Below are 12,166 nucleotides of genomic sequence, written 5' to 3'. Positions count from 1 at the left end.
AAGTCGCCATTTTGCACCTCACGCACCGAAGAGCACCGAGCACTTGCCGGAAGTAGTTAAACCGGAAGTCCCTTTGACCATATTGGAAGAATTTGGCCCAGATCTCAAGTAAGCATGGGGAACATCAATCGGTTAATATCATAAATGTGAACACCCATCATCGTCTGGTATATCAATGCTACATACAAAGATAATTATGTTGTCAAGATTTTGTGGTGTTAAATCAATATACTAGATTATAACATGTTTGTGACGACTTTGGTTTGTCCCTTTCTGTATGACGGGCCGTGTATGCCTGATAATACCGCCTTATATGTAGATTGTGTTATCTGTAGCGATTGTAATCACGACTTCATATGATTAACTGATTCTTATATATTTTAATGCTTCTTTTGATAAGGAATATTCTGGACGTGTCATCATTTCTTCTTATAAAGTAGGTAACATTGACATTTGCATATTAATATCGTTGACCAGCCCCCCCCCCCCCCTTCATGGATCAAATTTCTGTTGTGTAAGTTTTAATTCTTATTTGAAAGTGGTGATCTGATTTATTTTTTCAAATGTTCAATTTAGAAATGCCAACTGAAGCCGTAGAGAGACCAATGGAAGACCTGAAGCCCGAAGAGGGCTCTGCCTCCGGCACAGAGTCAGACAGCAGTGATTCAATGCCAGAGCTCGAGGAAGGGGATGCCGCACAGCAGAGCCAGGTATAACTTGTGTTTCTGCTTTCAGTTCATGATTACATGTTGAAAATCTGCATGTGTGTGCTAACATGTACACATAGTAATGTACATCCCTGCATGCAAGAAATTTTGAATGGGTCAAACCATTTTAGGACCAACATCTAAAGTTCTTGTTTAGTCTAAAAAAACAACCTGCATAATATTTTAATTGGAGTGCAAGGGGTTTGAAAACAAATTTTAAGTCGCTTGCCACTTAATCATTAAATATGATTTATTCCCATTATGAATTTGATCTTTTTACAGTTATAGTTTAGCTTGATAGAATGTGCATATTTTATTTGTTAGTTACCAGCGGCCAATGTTCACCGACTGCATTTCAAATGAGCAGATTTCTGCACACACTTGTCTATGCACACACTCGATCACAAACACAAATTGCTGATATTTTTTTTACAAATATTCATTCACGAAATTTTCACAAACCTTCTAAGTAATGTTTGATTAAGTAATCACTAGTTCATATCTGAAGATGAAAGCTATAATGATCGTATGATGTGGTAGATGTAGCCGCTGAATGAGTGTTAACATGATGATACAAAACAATGGCTGACGAGTGATTCTCATTAGAGTTATTCCCCATACATGTTCTTTTGGGTAATACTTGTTGAGTTAGCCACCGAACGCCTGGCAGTTCTCGTGGCGCTTCAAATGTTTTTAGAATCATTTGATCAACAAAACAAGACGTCAGAATTTGCAAACATTGTGCAAAACAGATTTCACTACATTTGTAAAAACAGATGCAAGCTTAAAAATATTTGCAGTTTGGGAAAATAAGGCACGTTTTTGCTAGGGGAAACGGCCTGTATTTGGCTGTAAAACTGAGCAAAAAATAACTGGTATGTAATCATTAAGGCTAAAGAAATGTACATTTAAAGTCAACTTAAAAATTTAAATCTTTGCAGAAATCTAAATCTCTAGTACATGTTTGAAATATGCCTGCTATGGAAATGTTATTAGATAACAAATGTACCTAGACTAGTTTGCACTTGGACCATTCACATTTATCACATTTTATTGTGTTGTAGCTTGCTGCAGCAGCAGGAATTTCAGAAGAGCTAACGAGCAAAGCAAAACAAAGTCGCAGTGAAAAGAAGGCCAGAAAAGCTATGTCTAAATTAGGTAAGCCTACTACAACTTTGAGATTTACACAGGTCAACACAGAAAAATGTTAATTGTTTCGCAGGAAAATCTTGATCATATAATTAACTATACAAGTCTAGATATAATTTGCTTGAATGCTTTCTCAGTGACTGTTCATTGAACTATAAGTTTATTGAAGTGCTTGTGATGATGAAAATCTTTCCCCAACTTATCGATATATGATGATGCCAAAGCTGTTTTTAAGCCAGATTGATCTGATGCAAGCACGTAGCTCTGTTCCAATGCGCTGTCAACTGTTGTACTGTTGTTTATTCATTTTATACATGTTGGTTTTATCTCTCCTGCAGGTTTGAAGCAAGTACAGAGTGTAACACGAGTAACAATAAGAAAGTCCAAAAACATTTTATTTGTTATCAACCGACCAGATGTATACAAAAGCCCAGCATCGGATACCTATATTGTGTTCGGTGAAGCAAAGGTAAATAAAATGTATTTCCATAGCTGTCATCACTTTTGATAAAAAAAGGGTTTGAGAACATAATGATCTAGGTGAATTGAAGAGACCAAAGACTGAATGAGAAGAGAAACAGCAATATATGAATGTTAATGGTTTTGGTGCTTGTTGAAAAAAGTTAACAAGGCAATACACTTAATTAGTATTTGTCTACAAAAATCATGTTTTTACCTATTTACAGATTGAAGATCTGAGTCAACAAGCCCAGATGCAGGCTGCAGAGAAGTTCAAGACTCCTGAAAACCCCATGAGTCTGGGTGGAGACAGTCCAAGCACCATTGCCGAGCCCATCCAGGAGGAGTCTGAAGAGGAGGGCGAGGTAAACTTAATTCTACTCACTGTGTAAAGACAGTTCTAGTCAAAACATTTTGAGAAAAATGAAGGAAACAAACCTGGATGCATAGAGATAATGGGAAATGTCAACTACTCTCAACGTGCATTTCATATACATCAGTGATAATTCTACCTCTTTCTCACAGGGACCTGACTGTGCTTGTAATATAATGAAACTATTACCAACACAAGGCATGATGTTTGAAGATAAATTGATTTTATGCATTCTTTTGGGAAAATACATTATCCAGAGGAAGGGGCCTAATAACGGTCCCAAATTGACCTTTAATACATAAAATGGCAAATTATCCCTTTACACGTTTCCATTTATTCTGTTTTTAGAAGCATTAGTGGATGTTTCTTTCATGCATATTTTGAATTTCAGGTTGATGAGAGCGGCGTGGAATCAAAGGATATTGAACTTGTTATGTCCCAAGCCAATGTATCAAGATCTAAAGCTGTCAAGGCGCTAAAAAATAATAATAACGACATCGTCAATGCTATCATGGTAAGTTTTGGTAAACATAATCACAGTTTAAGATGTTTTCTTATCAAATGATTGACAGAATTTGCTAAAACAAAGAGGGTATTTTTAGAAGCTTTTGATGTTACACTTTTCAAACCTAACAATTACTGACAGAATTTTTGTGCCACTAATAAACATTTGAAAATTGATATCTCCATTTTAGATGTACCAAAAAAGGTATCAAGTTTGTGAAGAAATCTGAAATCACCAAGTTCAATAAATTCTCACCCCAGACAGAAAACATGAGTGAAGCTGGCTTTGAACTGCTGTAATTGTTAAAACTTAGATTAATTTTAAATATTTAGCCAGTCGTCAAATGTTATGTTTTCAACATAGACAATGGGTCTAGGAAACTTTGGAATTTTGACTTCCAACACCTATAACGAATATCAAGTTTAGTTGATAAAAACTTTTCCAAGTATCATATGGAAGATATGTTGTGAAGGTGTCTACCTGTCTTTGACAATGCAGGCATCTAGTCTGCACATACCCATTTATGTTCACTTGATATTGCCTTCAGACACAGTTTAAAGCCTAATAGTTACCAATTGGTATGTGAAATCTTTGTATTTGACTGTTTTTTTTTGTCGTTTCAGGAATTGACGATGTAACCTTTGCTGCCTCGATGTCCCCTGTTTATAGCTTCATACCCCATTGTGCTTGACTGACTCTTCTTTCATTGTGATATTTATATGTATAACGCCTAATAAAGGCATAAAACATTTTTCTACCATACCTCGTCTTTTTCTTGTGCACGTGTGACATGATTGTGTATTCAACTGTGATCTGGCAAACAGGTAGGAGACCAGGCCTGGATTTCTCAAACAATGTTGGCCAGGTTTTGTCCTTGAAAAAATAAATGAGCCTCTTCAAATAACCAGCAAGTGTTTTATACAAAACTACCTGTAATTAGTCGTCTTGGAAACCATGTGCTTTTTTTTATCCTATTCTGTATACAAAAGTAGATTTCACTTCAAAATTGCTATAATTGCAATACATTGAGATACCTTGACCGACATAAAAGATTTGAAATGACTTGACAGAACTTCCTGTTGGTGGCTGTTCTGGCCTCGATTGATAGATGTAGGTAAATCAATAAGTACCCAAAACTGCTCTCATTATCACAGGGACCTGAGAATTAATTACAGCTATAATCAAAAGTGTTCCGAGTTATTTTACATGTTTTAGGGGTTTTGATAAACTTCTGGCAATTGATGGTGATGTGTGCATTTTTACTACCGAAAGTTTATCTAAACCCATAAAACTTTTAAACTAAATTACTCCATAGTAGCTGTAAGTTATTAATTCAGTCACAAATGATGCATCAGGAAAAGCTTACAATATCCAAACACTTGCATACCAAACTTATTAAATCTTTTGGGAGGCCTTTTATAAAAACAAGATGAAGAAGAGAAACAAATTATAAAATTAGTAGACTTGTTGTTCTAGGGTGAATTACAAAGCAGTATGAGGCTTGACGTTGGTTTTCCAATTAAACAATGATTTGGCTGCTGTTTTGGCAATAACTTTTTTCAATTTAACTTGATTGATGTCACTTGGAATTATTGTATCGCTATGACTTGTGCTATTGAAAAGAAGTCTTGTCATAATACCGCGCTAGATACAACAGAATTATTGTATGCGAAAGCTGGGTATTCTATATGGAGTCTTTCTTTTAATACAAGTCCGCTTTTAAAGCATGTTCTAAAGTTGAAACTACAGTAGCCGGAGTTTCCTCTGGCCCTTACACAAGACCTTTTGACTTGTAGACGTCTGGTCTGGTGTTGGGGCCAGAGCAAACTCTTGACTAAAACTACAGGATCAAAATTTCACTTGATATTGACGAGATAATCACCGAAACGAAAATCAACTAGCATAAAAGGGAAGTAAATTGTGTCCTTGGACTAAAAAAATCAATGTGTGGGGTGTTGCTCGGCTACAGAAGCTTAAATAGCAGTTGAAAGAAATCTTTGATCCATGGTCCGTATGCTTTCTTGGTTTTTGGCTTTTTTGCATTTTCAGAAAATATAAAAGTGTCTGTCATCTGTACGTCAACAATTTTTTAAAACTTCTTCTTAACCACTGATTGGAATTTAACTAGGTTGACTGAAAGCATCCCTAGGTGATTGGGATTCAAAGTTGTACAAATGGTGGGGCTGAGGGGCGGGGCCAAAAGGAGGCAATTTGGCTATATTGCTTTTAAGAAACTTCTTCTCTGGAACTAAGAGATTCAAAATTGTACAAATGGTTGGTATGACCCCCCAGGGAGCTGAGAGGGCAAATTGGCTATATTGCTATAAACTCTTCTGTAGAACTATGCCATTGATATCGATCATATTTGGTCAGAAGTATTCATGGGAGGCAGGGATTCAAAATTGTACAAATGGTGGGGCTGAGGGACAGGGCCAAAAAGGGTTATTTGGCTATATTGCTTTAAGCGACTTCTATGGAACTAAAAGATGGATATCAACCATNGGGGTAAATCGGCTATATTGCTATAAACGACTTCTTCTGTAGAACTATGCCATGGATATCGATTATATTTGGTCAGAAGCATTCGTGGGGGCAGGGATTCAAAATTGTACAAATGGTGGGGTTGACCCCCCTGGCTAAGGGGTGGGGCCGAAAGTGTATTACTTGGAAATGGTTGAGATCTCCACCGTATAACAAATCTAATACAGAGAATATTTTGCCATGATTGCTTAGATATCCATGTGAGCGATAATGGGCCTCTTTGTTTCGAGTCTGATGCCTATTGTGCGTGTCACCACATTCTCTTAATATAACATTCCAGTGTCCTGTCGAATAGCAATATTTTAAGACCGATTTGAAATTTTATCCGTTATAGAAAAAGTAAAAAATGTAAATTTAAATTCAAAATGTTGTGTTATAAGAGAATATGATTCGTCATGAATATAATTTGACATGGATCTCAAAAAATATAAACATCCTTTTTGTGGTTCGCATTTCAAGTTATTACCGCTTTTCCGATTAACAGATGGGATAGTGACGAAACATGGTATACACCCCTCTCCCATTCCCACCTTAGCGCCAAGTTCTGTCAGTTTCATACATGTTGTTTTCAATGTTTTGTCCCCTTTTTTACGGGAAGTACTTCTAAAACGTGTATATTTCGTCCGTAAACACTACACTACTTTTCGTCCAATACAGTACATTTGGCATCAACAGGCGAAGAACAATTCCTCTTTGATGGCCACTACCGCATTATTTAAAGAACCTACCAAGTTAAACGTAGGGAAACGGCATCTCTACGACAATCTTAATTGCATCCTCGATATCCATGGGTTGAGTTCACTTGTAACGCTACCCCTGGACTATGTCATGGCAAATGGAACGCAGGTGGCAAGCTACTTGATCGATTTAAGACAACAAAACCCCCTTGAACAATCGCTAAGCTGATACCTGTCCTTTGAAGAGTACATTGTAACGACACCTGACTTCAAAGCCAGTCAATTTTATCGTCACGCTTGCTGAAGGATTGTTTTGATTTATCAAAAGATCAAACTAGTCTCGCTTGTATCATCAACAAGGTGGCCCAAACTGAACCTTCCATTTTGTCATGACATATTTCAGGAGTGTAGCAGAATGAAACTCGATACCCTAAAGTATCGAGGATAACTTGATCTCGGCTTTAGATTCAGTCAAACAGAAGCACCTTCTTTGTATGCTCAATTCTTCTTAAATGTCGTATTTACGCTGTCTTCTTAAATGTCGAAGTTACGCTTTGCGTTTCTCTGACACGATTTTTGCACAGTCATTCGTAACACAAGCTTTACCAGATAACCTCCTTCTAAATCTCTTTGACCGATGCTTAAAAAACATTGATAAAGGAGATCACCTCATGTACCAGCATCAGTTTGTTAACTGTTGGTTTAAGGACAATCTGATTAAAATCATATCCTACGTTCTCTACGTATCACGTTAGGAGTACCGGCTAACCACAGGGGTTCGTTACAAATTTCTAAAATAGAAATATGCTATACTGGTATGGGTCACAGCACACAGTATTTCAGACATTTGTAACGAACCCCTGTGGGCCAACAGAGAGAGCTATATATACCACAGTTCCTTTTGACAAGACGAAGCACTGGGTCGCGTTAGCGAATGTTCTATTGAAGTACCCCGAATGTCCACGAGCGAATAGATAATAACTTGCATCCTTGATACTCCAGGGGTAACGATCACTTACGCCCTCTGCACCACTGGAATATTGTCATGACAAAATCGAAGGCTGTGTATCACAGGGACCTAAGAACTTGTTACAGCTATATTTGGACCTAAACTAAGGTGTTTAGAGTACTTTATAATATGATCATTGGGGGTGGCATTTTTACCGAAAATCGATCTAAACCCCCAAACATGTAAATTTACTCTAAACACCTTAGTTTAGGTCCAAATATAGCTGTAACGAATTATCAGGTCCCTGTGCTCAGTATGTGTAACTTTGTGGACGAGACAAGAAGACTAATTTGAACATCAAAGGAATATTTTGCGGTAGCATAACGGTAAAATTAACCAGCTTTGAACTTGGGTGTCAACGTAGCTGTTGGTCAAGTTTATTATTTTTACCGGAGACCAATCGAAGAGCTAGCTACGTGCCCTTAATTTTGTTATGACATAGAGCGTTAATCCTGGAGCATCGATTTTTTTAGTACGACTCATGTGTAAGTAGGAGTACGGCACAATTTGATTTGCAGTTATTTCTTCAATGTTTGTCCATGGTCAGTTTCACCAGGAAATGCATGGCAAAAAGCTGATCAGAAGTATTCCGTGTTCGAAATTGTAAGCACGCATTACGTCGGTTCCCTTGCGGTGTGTGTCTACTAACAACCGATACCATTGGGGGTTCCCTATTTATATGGTAGATAACTGCTCCCCTAATTTCACGACATAGTAGATATGTTTCCTCCTTTGATCTGACAGCACTATTAAAACTGCTTCTGCTTATCTTGCGTTTCAGCGATGTCAACGGTATGCTACAGTGGTACAAAGAAATTGCTATAACTGTAATATGCTCCAGTATTCAAGGAGCAATGTCAATCCTGCATTTCATAAAACTATATGAGATGTAAGATCTCTTAATGTCATCCATTGTCTTTTTTGTATTATATCCAGGAGAGTGTTGAGGTATCACCTTTGGCTGTACAATACGTTAGCTGTACGATCGTCTTATAAGTGTTTAACTTATTGGACAATTGTGACATCACAGTCTCGAGAACAGATGGGCGGAGCCAAATATGAGTTATTAAGTGATAAAGATTGAGAACACAAATAACAAACATAGATTTTTGAAGTGTAATATTAAATCAAAATATCGATTGCTAGTGGCACACTTTCCGTAGAATCAAACAAATGGCGTCAGGACCACGTGTTGACAGCAAGCCTACTGCCTTTTCTAGCACTAGATCCTCCATAGATTCCGAGAAGACTTATATTTTTTGGCATTTTGTTACAATCTCGAGGTCACATTATAAAGATATCTTGTACAGTATGTAAGATATATCTTTTACAGCTAATGTGATATCTTATAAAGCATATCATTTGTTTTCTATATAAGATTTCTCATATACTATATAAGATTTCTGATATACTATATAAGATGTAGTTTCATGTAATTGGGGATCGACATTGCTTCTGGAATAAATGTTAAATTGGCTTGCCATACTACAGGAACAATATTGCGTTCTGGTCAAATCTGAATCGTGTAAATCTTATATTATAATTAGTACCCTTCTGCTAATCGTGAGCAAGTGACACAACTATCTGTACAGGCAACTCGTCTATCATTGATTGTATAAGCTTTCTTCCACAAAGGTACAGTTTTACGTAGTAGTTTATAATTAATGACACTTAACTACATCAAGCAACGTGAACGCCTATCTTAAGCATACTGCATATCGGGAAATCTTCGCTGCAGTTACATTTTTGCCTTTTCGCTCTCCGTGATCAGGGTGAATCTGTCACGACAGTGAAAACAAGTACACAAGATACTTATCATCCTATTAGCTTGTGAAGGGTGAAAATAACACTACACAAAAACGAATTTTACCAGTGGAGTGCGAAAATTTGACAGGACGAAATTTTCCCGGTATACAGTACACTGGAATTTGAAATGTTAGAAATGACATTCGGCCGAGTTATGTAACATCGGAATAGAACACTTATTATAACATAAATAATGTATTGTATTTAACAGTGTGTGGAATTCTTGAATAGAACAACAATGGAACAACAGTAATACAGCTACTGTTTCTGCACCGTGTCACCCGACATCGACAAAAATCAATTATTACCGCGGTCTTAGTCAATTATTAAGAATCACAACAAGAAATCAATCATCGTTACATAAATGTGTATATCGGTTGTATTAAAAAAAAAGACGAAACGCATTGATAAGAGTAAAGGACGTGAAGCAGGAACAGTTGAACTTTGCTCATGAACCAATTTTAATCAAAACAGGACGCCACTTTAAAATACATGTTTCATTGCCTTAATGAATACCAGATACGTTATTGGTATACCTCTAGTTGCTTTTTTTCAGGCACGTAACCACATCGCATCATATCGGAGCCAAACTACAGGCTGATACGCGAGAATCGAGTCGTACGCAATGGCGGCACTGCATGTTTCTCTCGTGATGTTTTGGCTCGTGGGATATCTCAGAGGAGGTAAGTTCCTTATTGTTTAATTTTCGAATAACAAATAATTATATATTTTTTACGATATATGCACACTGGTACTTATCTAATCCAACACCATGCGGTTCCAAGATGAGCGTAAAAATGCACGCACACACGCACGCACGCATGCACAATGCACCTTTACAGCCTGGTAATGCAACTGTAGGTACAGTATGCCAAACAAATAATTACAGTGCGCCATGCAGCTGTTTCGTCCTTCTAGGACTCATTGGTGATGCTAGGGGCTAAAAACGTGTAAATCCAAATTGGTCTGAACTTATTTTCATACAGACAGGGAAGTGCATAAAATTCTAATTTAATGAATTTCACAATTTAGAGAAGAACTGGTTAAATTCAAATTAAATGATACGAAAAGTGTGTATATTATAAACTACAATTCTACTACTACTACTACTACTACTACTACTACTAATAATAATAATTCGAGGTTTTTATATACCGCTTTATCACAACCTAGTTCGTAGGTCGTCTCAAAGCTGTTCACACATTATTATCCGTGGTTATAGGGCCTTTGAAACCAGCCAATATCTGGCTCAACTCACTGGGGAGCATACAGACGGTGCTGCCATTTCGGCGCTCACAGCTAGCATTCTACAATCATTTACAGCTGAGTAGACTGGAACAAGCGAAGTAAAGTATCTTGCTCAAAGATACAACACAGTGCCGAGACTCGAACCCGCAACCATTCAGTCACGAGCCCGGCGTCTTACCACTAGTCTTACCACTAGACTACCGTGGCTAGCAATTTTACCTCGGGGACTAAGAAACTCCACTATTAGAGTCTATCAGCTGGGCTCATTCCCCGAACACCAACTCTGGAGAATTGAAAGGAAGGTGTTTATATAGGAAATCCTTTGAAGTTTAGTTATAGCCTGTTTCAACTAAGAATGTCAACTCATTTTATAGATATGATACTAAAGTCAATAATAAAATGGATAAAACGTTTTTATTTCCTACATATAACTGTAATACACATTTAATACAGCACTAAGTAATAGAAAATAATCATTGAATATTATTTTTTACATTATATGAAAAAGAAAAATAACATTACATTATATGAAAATCAAATTCCTTAATTTAAGCCACATTGATACTAATGTCAGCAATAAAATACAGTTTCTATTCCTACATTTAACAGTAATACACATTTAATACAGCACTAAAAGATAATTATTAAACATAAATATAAACAGTAAACCTTTCTGGAGCTGAAATAGATGAAGAATTTTGCCTGAATCATGATGATTTTCGTTGGAATGGATTTTTGGAATTCAGAAGTTTTGCCAAAAAGTATAATATCTTCCTTTATTTCGAATGTTTGGTAAGTTTTTAAGTATATCCATCTACGTATGTCTTTCCAGAAGTTATTTGTTATTTGACACTGTTAAAAAAGATGTTCTGTAGTTTCTTTGCTTTCTTGGCATAAATTACATAAATCACATTGTTTGATTCCAATTATTTTCAAATAATGATTAAGTTGAAGTATTCTTGAAAGAAGCCTGAAAGTGAACCATTGAATGCTAGTTTTAAGTCCATATATAAAGTTTTCTAAATCAATCATTTTGAGTCCACCCTCACTATAGTCTTGAACAACTGTTGAGCGTTTTATTCTATTAATTGTTGATTGACAGACAAAATTGTATTTTGTTTTGTTCAATGATTGAATTATGTCTTTACTTGGAGTAGGGAGAGATATAAACAGGTGATTCATTTTTGCAATGATAAGAGATTTAAGAACAGTTATTCCCCTTATAGGTATTAAAATTCTTCTTGACCATTGATGTAACTTGCCATCTATAATACTAATAATTTTGTTGAAGACCATGTCTTCTAAATTGAAAGAGAAATCAATCCCAACTAAGGTAAATTTGGTTTTTCCCCATTTTAGTTTCCACCTTCGATGGTATAAATCAGCACTAAAGTTTTTGCTACCTATTCAAATAAGATTTGTTTTTTCAGTATTTACCTTTAACCCTGGTATTTTAGCATATTTATCATATAAAGATTTTGCGCCATTTAAAATAAAGGATGTGTCATCAGCGAACTGTGAGAGCCTGTGTTCTTTGTTATTTATGTTTATGCCCTTAAAGTTTTTATTATTTTCTACCATGATAGCTAATATTTGAGCTACCAAAAGAAATAAGTAAGATGATACCGGATCCCCTTGTCTACAGCCCCTTTTTATGTCTACAAAGTTGGATAAAAACCATTCTGTATGATA

At 36.3% G+C, this 12,166-nt stretch overlaps 1 protein-coding gene across 1 annotated transcript; it reads left to right on the top strand.

The window, feature by feature from the left end:
• Positions 1–25: 25 nt before the first annotated feature.
• Positions 26–3,945, top strand: LOC110442631 (nascent polypeptide-associated complex subunit alpha-like). The gene is made up of 7 exons (XM_021486318.1): positions 26–108; positions 577–710; positions 1,772–1,865; positions 2,195–2,325; positions 2,543–2,680; positions 3,080–3,202; positions 3,817–3,945. Exons 2-7 carry the CDS (start codon positions 579–581, stop codon positions 3,829–3,831), a joined length of 633 nt encoding a protein of 210 aa, XP_021341993.1. The 5' UTR covers positions 26–108; positions 577–578; the 3' UTR covers positions 3,832–3,945.
• Positions 3,946–12,166: the final 8,221 nt, after the last annotated feature.

This window comes from Mizuhopecten yessoensis, unplaced genomic scaffold (assembly GCF_002113885.1).
Source record: "Mizuhopecten yessoensis strain PY_sf001 unplaced genomic scaffold, ASM211388v2 scaffold716285, whole genome shotgun sequence".
In the NCBI taxonomy this organism is placed as follows: Eukaryota; Metazoa; Mollusca; class Bivalvia; order Pectinida; family Pectinidae; genus Mizuhopecten; species Mizuhopecten yessoensis.
This window is presented reverse-complemented; position numbering and strand designations above follow the sequence as displayed.

Coding starts and splice junctions, on each gene's coding strand:
- LOC110442631 (XM_021486318.1), top strand. CDS start 579: ATGCCAACTGAAGCCGTAGAGAGACCAATGGAAGACCTGAAGCCCGAA. Junction 711..1,771: donor ATGCCGCACAGCAGAGCCAG/GTATAACTTGTG, acceptor ATTGTGTTGTAG/CTTGCTGCAGCAGCAGGAAT. Junction 1,866..2,194: donor AAAAGCTATGTCTAAATTAG/GTAAGCCTACTA, acceptor TCTCTCCTGCAG/GTTTGAAGCAAGTACAGAGT.